Raw genomic sequence first — 9409 nt, forward strand, 5'->3', positions numbered from 1 at the left:
TTAACAACAAAATAGACTCTTAAACATTTACTCATATTTGTGTTTGGTTGGACAAGTATGACAAAGGATGCTTGATGGACCAATCTTGGAAGTTAAAGGCTCACCATCAAAGCAGACTATAGGTCTGTGAAAGCAGACCTTCAACACATGACACCCAATTTTGCCTCCATTCAACTTTGGATCCTCTTCTTCCATCAACTTTCTCCTCTCTCTCCTTCTAAAATATGTTTCTATCCCTCTTTTGATCTTATTTCCTTACATGTTCTATCTCTTGATCTTCTCTCCAAAACTTAGAGTGCATATACACAAATTGTGGAAGGAGAGAGACAGAGAGAGTGAATGGAAAGAGATTTAGCGGGTCCAATTTGACACTTTCTTATTATTAGGGGCTCAAATTTTAAGATTAGAACAAAACCTCTAAATTGTTTGAGGCGATCCTACTCACGATATATATTTATGCATCATATACAACAAATCATTTTTTTTTCTCCCACTTCCCGTTGTCCATTCTCGTCCCAGCCCCGACAGCATCAACTCTCTTTTGTCGAAAAAATGGTTGTAATTGGTTGGTTTCTGATGAATTCATCACTTATTTTCAAGCAATAAGAGACTTCTTCCAGTTGTACTTTTATGATGGTCATGCAATAAGAGAGACTAGCAGCAATTCCTTCAAGTTGTTCTACATTAGTATGTAATTATTACTAATGCAATTTTCAAATAAGAGGTAGAACAAGACTTCTTCAATAATATTGTCAAAAAAAGAAGAATTCTTTAGTAAGTATCATCTCCCTAACTCCCCTTATTTTCAAGCTGGAAGCCAAGATTTTAATCATATGATATAGAGACCAAAGACTAAATATAGTAAAAGAAAGATGAAAAAACAACTCCATCATAAATTCTTTTTTGTAGCTTCTTCCTTCAAACATGGAAAATCGACCTTGTTTATTTAGTTGATTTCATGTGAAGAACCAACAATTGTATTGGTTGGTCTTCTTTGTAGACTTACTAAAGAGTAATAAACTCCACTTGGTCCCAAAGACAACAAAGATGAATGTGTTCCTTTCTCAACAACAATCCCCTTATCCAAAACAGCAATCAAATCACAATTTTGTATAGTACTCAACCTATGTGCGACAACTACACTTGTCCTTCCAACCATAACTCTTTCTAAAGCATCTTGCACTAATTTCTCTGATTGACTATCAAGTGCACTTGTTGCTTCATCCAAAAGTAACACCTTTGGATTCTTCAATATAGCTCTAGCTATTGCAATCCTTTGTTTTTGACCACCACTAAGTTGAACTCCTCTATCACCACACAATGTATCATAACCATCTTGTAAGCTTGATATGAAATCATGAGCATTTGCAGCCTTTGATGCCTGAATAATCTCACTCTCATCAACTTTATCATCATAGGCTCCGTATGCAATATTTTCCCTTATGGTACCACCAAACAGTGTTGGTTCTTGACTTACAAGTGCAATGTGTTTCCTTAACGACCTTAGATTATAAGACTTTATATCTTCACCATCAATTGTCACTATCCCTTTAATTGGATCATAGAATCTCTCAATTAGTCCTATGATTGTTGATTTCCCTGAACCACTTTCCCCGACCAAAGCCGTCGATTTTCCAGCGTCGATTTTAATTGAGAACCCTTGAAAGATCATCACATTAGGTCTACCCGGATATGCAAAATCTACATCAAGAAGTTCAATTTTCCCTATCAAATTTTTGGCTTTGTAACCTTCAAAATCATCAGGCTCGATTGTTGTATACCTATCGAGGATTGCGAAAACCGATCCAACTGCATTAGAGCCTTTAGCAAGATCATTTGTCATGCTACCGGCATCTGCAATAACTCTTCCGGTACTTATCAAGATCATAAAAGTCTCAAATAATGCTTTTGCCGAAATATAACCTTGTGACACAAGTTTTCCACCGTACCAAAAGTCCAAAGCCCAGGTACACAAAAAGAGGCTTTGTGAACATGCAAGTCCAATGCCAGCAAACCAAGACTGTCTAATACTTTCATGACTAGGGCCTTGCTGAGCTTTTCCAAGAATTTTGAGGATTCTATCTTGAGATGAAAAACTATTGATGGTTCTAAGATTTGTAACAGCTTCAGAAGCTATTTTACTACATTCATCTTGGGCCTTGATGGCTTTGCTTGACATATTCTTGAGAAGGACACGCCTTGTGTAGAAACAACATATGATAAGGGGTTGAACTGCTATCATAACAATGGCTAGTCTCCATGCGATGATTAAACCCATTGTGAATGATATTACCACTGCTGATATTGTTTGTACCACTAGCGCCAATCTATCACTCACCAAAGATCTTACCTGTGTTATTAATTTGAAAGAAGAAATATAGTTACAGAAAGAGTCATAATGCACAAGGTAGACATGGACGAAACTTTACATACCCCACATATCTAAATATGACACTTTATTTTCAGTTTTTGTTTTTGTTTTTCAAATATTAGCATAGACACCATTGAAAACAAAAACATACGGCTTTTTTTGGTAGATAATATAGTTCTTTATATACAGTTTTCATATTATATATCTTTAACATAACTTGCAAATGAAAACAAAAATCGAAGAAATATATCTTTAACATACCATATTAGCTTCTTTGGCAAGTCTAGAGCAAACAACACCTGTAGAATTTTGATCTTCATCAAACCAACCAACTTCAAATGTGAGTATCTTGGAAAACATTCGTTCTCTAACCCTCTTAGTCAAGTATTCTCCCATGTAAGCAAAGCTATAATGTTGAAGCACATTAACAACCATTGAGATAACAGCCAACCCTAGAAAACAAAATGCATAGATCCTAATTTGCCTCTTGATCTCATCATGGTCTTCCAAAAAATAAACTGATATAACTGACCCCATTGCGAACGAATATACAGGTCGAATCGCACCGAATAAAACCGCATTTATACAACCCAAACATGCTTGCTTCCACTCTGGCACATTCATTGCCAACAACCTTTGAAACGAAGAAACCTTGACCTTCTCTTTTTTCTTATTATTTTTATCATCATTATTATTATGATCATCAGCTATAACTACATTATTAACAATATCGTCAACAAAATTATTGATATCATCACCACCATGTGTCATTGAGTTGAAAGAGCTAGAACGACTCACGAGTCTACGACTACTCGTGTTTTGCATGTGACCTCTGTTCATGATAGATGCAGGGTCCTCATTTTGGTCATTTCTAGTTTGTTGGAGACGAACGAGAGAGGTGTAAAGAGAATTTTCATCTTGCGCGAGGCTTTCATGAGTTCCTGTTTCCATTATCTTGCCATTTTGAAACACTGCAATGATGTCAGCATTTTGGATGGTGGATAGGCGATGAGCGATGATGATGGTTGTGCGTCCAACTGCGACTTTGTCTAGAGCGTCTTGGACAATTCGTTCGGATTCAGAATCAAGTGCACTTGTCGCTTCGTCCAACAATAAAATTTTAGGCATTTTTATTATGGCTCTTGCAATGGCAATCCTTTGTTTTTGCCCCCCTGACATTTGAACTCCTCTCTCCCCAACCTGTAGTAGTAAACATGCAATTAATAACTTAATTGTAATTATATAACAAGTTAGCGACTAACAAATTACTCAAACATAAATTTGTCCATCGCAATATTTCTGTCTCTAAAATTCGAATTTATAGTAGTGTTTGTTTGAGGTCTTAAAAATATGAGCTAATTTGCCTCACTCCTCTTCTCAAAATTGGGTTGAGAAACACAAATTTATAAAACTGGTCGCAAGCGTGACACGCCTTGCACGCAAGCTTGCTTCATGGACAAGTTTCATTGTTTCCATGGACGACTAGCATGCAAGCCTGCGCATTGCGTGCCGGACAAAAAACTCAACATTTTCTCATCTTTCTAGAAACGCCTTGCGCTAGCTCTTCGCCTGCCTTACGACTTTGATGGAAACAATCCAAAATCATTGATTTGAACACACACAACAGGTTCAATGCACTTAAACCAGCAACATTAAATTTTTACAAGAACCGAAAGTGGTGAAAGACTGAAGTAAAAAAAATTTATATATAGTAAAAAGAAAAACTTAACATATGGGTCAAATGCATCTAAAGGTCCTTTAAGTTTTTCGTTTTTTCCAAAGTGGTCCTTTAAGTTTCAAAAGTCCCAAGCAAGTCCTAAATAAAATAGAGAGATAGTTCTCACAAAAACAGAGAGATAGTTCTCACAAAAAATAGAGAGATAGTCCTTTAAGTTTCATTGTTTATTGATTCAATTTAAGGAATGTACTAGTACATTACGTTTCTGCAGGTAGCTTGCATTCTATATTGGTCTTGAAAAATTCAACTATTACTAAGTGTTTTTTTTCTAGATACCAAATTATTGTAACAGATTTCACATGGATGGAGAATATAATTAAATCAAATTAAGTATTCATGCCACTTACTCCATGATATCCTTGTCATTAATTCTGTTTAGCAAATGGGTAAAAAGCTAATTTATTGTAAATTTAATAGAACATTTCAAATGGAAATTAATTTCCTTATTTGACCTTCTGATCTTTGTCCATAGATCTAAATTGCAGTCCTCGGCTGCAATATAAAGATTTTAGAGATATCTAAGTCGAGTATGACTCATAGTTTTACTGATATAAGTGGATATGTCGCGTAAGCGGACCAAGAGTAATAGAAAGGTAGTACGAACCACGATATGTAAACATAAATTGTACTCTATAAATCCTAAGTTTTCAATGATAATAAGGGTTGCGGTTCTATTGTATCTGCAACGCCTTTGCTACAATAATTGTGTCCGCAACAGTCACATTTGCTCGCATTTCACTACAACGGTTCACAGTATGACTGCAGCCGCCACTTAATTTAGAAACACTTTTTACCATTTAGTCATTTTAGAATAGGAAAATTCCACTCATACTCATATATTTGTCTATTAGCATAATGAAAAATAATAGCTAGCACTAACCTGCGTATCATATCCTTGTGGCAACAATGAAATGAAATTATGAGCATTGGAAACTTTAGCAGCATCTACAACATCTTCATATGTAGCATCCTCTCTTCCAAAAAGTATATTCTCCTTAATGCTTGTTGCAAACAAAGCAGGTTCTTGACTTACTAAACCCATTTGAGACCTAAGCCACTGAAGTTGCAACTTATGAATGGCAACTCCATCAAGAAGAATCTCTCCACAAATTGGATCATAAAATCTTTGCAAAAGTGATACAACTGTTGATTTTCCTGAACCACTTTCTCCTACTAATGCCACTGTTTTTCCTGATGGAACCTTCAAGCAAAAATCATTTAAGATCACACTTTCTGGTCTTGATGGATACACAAATTCAACATGGTTAAATTCAACTTCTCCTAAAACTTTCTCTAGAATCTCTCCTTCCATGTTTTCAGAATCAATCTTTGGAACTCTATTTATCACATCCATTATTCTTTCTCCTGCTACACTTGCTTCTGAAAAGTACTTCACATTTGATAAAACAGCTCCTAAAGTCCTGTCACATAAGGAAAAATATATAATTAACAACATTATAACACCGACATTTTTTATTTGAAGAATAGTATAGTGTCTGACACATGTCCGGTGTGTATGTTTGTGATATACATGTTAACAAAAAAAAAGGTACCACTTAGGAAGAAGGTTTAAAATCACGATCAAGTCATGAACCATGACACAGTTGAGAATTGCAGTCAAATGACGAGGTCTCAATCATGGTCACAATACTTGCAAACCATGATGACACAGTCATGATCGTGATTGCATACAATTTTTATAACATTTTATACCTTAAGCTCAGAAAGTATGAAACTTTTAACACAACGCTACTAAATTGAAAGTCGTCTCTAACACTTGGAGACTGACTTCCTGTTTTTCCGTCTCTAATTTTACGTCGCTAATTCAACTTTTTTTAATGGTGTTTATTGAATAGAATGAGATAAATAGAATGAGATAAAGGGTAAAAGTATAATTACAATCCACCAAGTGCTAAGGAAGCTCCAACATTATAAACAGTACCACCTTTAGCACCATGATACATGACCATTCTGCTACCATAATAAGTCATAAAAGAAGCTATTGCAAAAACAACACCATTGCTTCCTATGGCAAAACCTTTAGCTAAGCCTTGTTTCAATCCCAACTTCACTGATCCTTCCAAAGCATTTGAGAAAGCAGCTATGGTTTTGTTTTCTCCTGTAAAGGAATAAACAGTTCTGATTGAAGATATTGCTTGTTCTGCTATTGTACCAGCTCGATTATACTCTTCACTAATTTTTCTAGCCAATCCCATCGATGTCCTTCGATACATGAAACCAGGAATCACAAGTAGAACAATAAAAGGGAACCCTACAATTGCCAATCTCCATAATAATGTAAATGCTACTATATAGCTTCCAATGAACATAGATGCATTCATCAACAAATTTGGAACCTACATAGTTTTCAAGTTAAAAGAAATGAAATAACTGATGATGTCACAAATATAAAGTAGGTATTTAAATAGACTTTCAGGTCTAGCATTAGGCTTAAAATGGACAGGGATATTCTTTCCGGACCCCAAGTCAATTCGAAAGTATGCTTTTAGAAAAAATAAACTTTTTTTTTATCCCTCTAGAAGTATCTTTTTTTTATACCTTTTCACTAAGAACGTCTTGAATTACCAGACTGTCGTTAGAGACACTGGTGATGACTTCTGATGTGCTTGTAATATGCAAATCAAAGTATGATACTTCTTGTCTTAGAACTGCTTTTAAGTACCTAACTCTCATTCTTGCAGCTTGTCTTTCACCTGTTCTTGTCCAACAATAACCCTCTGAAAAATGTACAATGTTAATACTTGTCATGTATCATATATACAAATCCAAGAGAAGTGAACACCAAAATATATAATAACAAAATTGAAAACTCACCTAGGAAGCAAGCAACAAAAGAAGCACATGCCAAATATAACAAAACAATAGCATTCTGCATCACAAAGTTGACAAAGTCAAGCCAACAAACACTTAATTTTATTTAATGCTCTCTCACAAGAAACTGTTACTCCCAACAAACACTTAATTTTTTACTAGGTTGTTGTCTTTTCTCCCATGTGCATGCTGCATATGTTTGTTAAGCAGTTGTATCACGTGCATTTTTTTTCACGTTTCTTGAGTAAAATCTCAGCAATTCAATTGAATTAATCCAACGACTAAGAGACACTCTCAACCAGTCGTTGGATTAATCTAAATTATGAGATTTTGCTTGAAAAAATAGACAAGGAGTTGAGATCTTCGATTTCTATTTAGAAACAGAGAATATAGTGTCTGCTAAGGGAGAGACGTGAATCCTCTACAACTCGACAATTAGATTAATCTAACCGTTGAGATTTTGTGAAAAAAATAATCTATGTTGTGTTTGATGAGAGAGAGAGAGAGAGAGAACCTCATAGATGTTATGGACAAAATTGTTGCTTGATGTGCCAGAAATAGTACCAATAGAGTTCATAAGTTTGCTTGAGATAAACAAAAGCAAAGGAGTCATTATTCCATCACCAATGGCTCCAAACAAACCAAAAGCCATTAAGAAACAATCAAGAACATCAGCATGCATGAAAATGGACTTAAAAGAACCATTTTTCTTTTTCTTCTTAACATTAATGGAAACATTTTTCTGATCACTACCACCCATTCAAGTATTCTTTTCTTTTGTGATGATGATAAAAAAAAAAAAAAAGGAAAAAACAACCAAATACAATAAGATTTTTCTGACAACTACATACTATATATATTTGTGTGTGAGACAGCGAAAAGAGTTTGAATTGATTGATTATTATATTATAAAGAGGGAGTATAAATGTTTGTTCTTATTGACTCTTTGACTTTTAATATTAATAATTGATTAAAGGACCAAAAATCTAATAGTAATCAAGTCAGCGAAATAGGCTTGGTTGTTAGAGGAACAAAAGAGAAACTGTCTTTAGAAGTTAGGTCTAACATAAGGTTCTAGGCTTAATAGTTTAGTTTGAGAAGGACTTGTCATTAAGATGAACCAATAATCCCAAGACTCTTTTTATTATATTATCTTTCAACCGTTTGAAAACCTCAACTTTACAACTAGATTCTCTTCTAATCATCGATTAAAGTTAATTGAATTTAACAGCTCCCTGTTGGAACGATACTCTTATTTTACTACTTCGATAGGACCGTACACTTGTGGTTTTATCCCATCAAGTTTTTGGCGCCGCTGCCAAGGAGTTAACTAATTTAATTAACATTTTCTTTGTGATTAGAATCTTTTCTTTTCCCTTTTCCTCTACTTCTTTCTTTCTTTGTTTTACCGTTAACTTCTTGGGTTCTCAATTTCTTATGCGAAAAAGTAAAAGTCTCGGAGAATTCATTCCTGAGATCGAAAGATATTTGCATAAGAAAAGGAGAGAGGCACAAAATAATATTGTCATGGCTGAACGCACTCTCAAAGAGTATGCAACACCTTCTACGGAAGAGCCACAAGCTATTATTGTGCACTCGACGGTTGAGGGTAACAACTTTAAGATCAAGCCTGCACTACTCAATTTGGTGCAGCAAAATCAGTTTTCTGGATCACCCACTGAGGATTCAAATCCCCATATTTCTTCCTTCTTAAGACTCAGTGGCACTATAAAAGAGAACCAAGAATCCGTAAGACTTCATCTCTTTCCCTTTTTCTTAAGGGATAGAGCTAGCGCTTAGTTCCATTCCCTAGAAGTTGGTTCCATCACTTCATGGGATCAAATGAGGCGAGCATTCCTTGCCCGATTATTTCCCCCCTCTAAAACCACTAAACTAAGAGATCAAATCACGCGGTTCAATTAAAAAGATGGGGAGTCTCTTTATGATGCGTGGGAGCGTTTCAAGGATAGACTTTGTCCCCACCATGGTTTAGAGAAGTGGCTCATAGTTCACACTTTTTATAATGGCCTAATGTTATCATGGTTTTTGGGTGTCAAGCCATTAATTGGACTTGAACCTTTCGACCGTTGATATCTCTCTTTTTCTTGGGAAGGGTAAAAGGAGAAAAACCCTTAAAAAGTTCTAGATTCGGGGGTCGTTTTCACTACGGGAAGGTGTTAGGCACCCGGAGCGATTATGGTATTCCATAAGAACCGTTCTCCTAAGTTTATTTCTACGCTTTAGTTTTATTGCTTATTTGTAAAAAAGAAGGTATGATTAGTGAAGAATGGGGGTGAGAAGAAGTAGAATTTGATTTTTATTTCGGCTTGGAGGGGTTAAAGTCCCTTGCCTACGTACCGTTTTACGGGATCAAAACCGATCGTAGTTCATTCTCAAAAAATAGTTTTTGTTTTTGTTGGTTGATTTTAAGTTTGAAAAGAGATTTTGAAGAATAGAGATGAGAGGCC

General features: G+C 35.3%; 1 protein-coding gene and 1 pseudogene across 1 annotated transcript; both read right to left on the reverse strand.

The window, feature by feature from the left end:
* LOC11423785 (ABC transporter B family member 15) lies at positions 1-7740 on the reverse strand. The gene is made up of 7 exons (XM_003618360.3): positions 7456-7740; positions 6945-6999; positions 6669-6847; positions 6009-6466; positions 4990-5530; positions 2633-3571; positions 1-2350 (listed from the first exon to the last, which is right to left on the reverse strand). Exons 1-7 carry the CDS (start codon positions 7699-7701, stop codon positions 947-949), a joined length of 3822 nt encoding a protein of 1273 aa, XP_003618408.1. The 5' UTR covers positions 7702-7740; the 3' UTR covers positions 1-946.
* Positions 7741-8831: 1091 nt separating this feature from the next.
* On the reverse strand, positions 8832-8932 carry LOC112416181 (uncharacterized; annotated as a pseudogene).
* Between the last annotated feature and the right edge of the window lie 477 nt (positions 8933-9409).

This window comes from Medicago truncatula, chromosome 6 (genome assembly GCF_003473485.1).
Source record: "Medicago truncatula cultivar Jemalong A17 chromosome 6, MtrunA17r5.0-ANR, whole genome shotgun sequence".
Lineage (NCBI taxonomy): Eukaryota > Viridiplantae > Streptophyta > Magnoliopsida > Fabales > Fabaceae > Medicago > Medicago truncatula.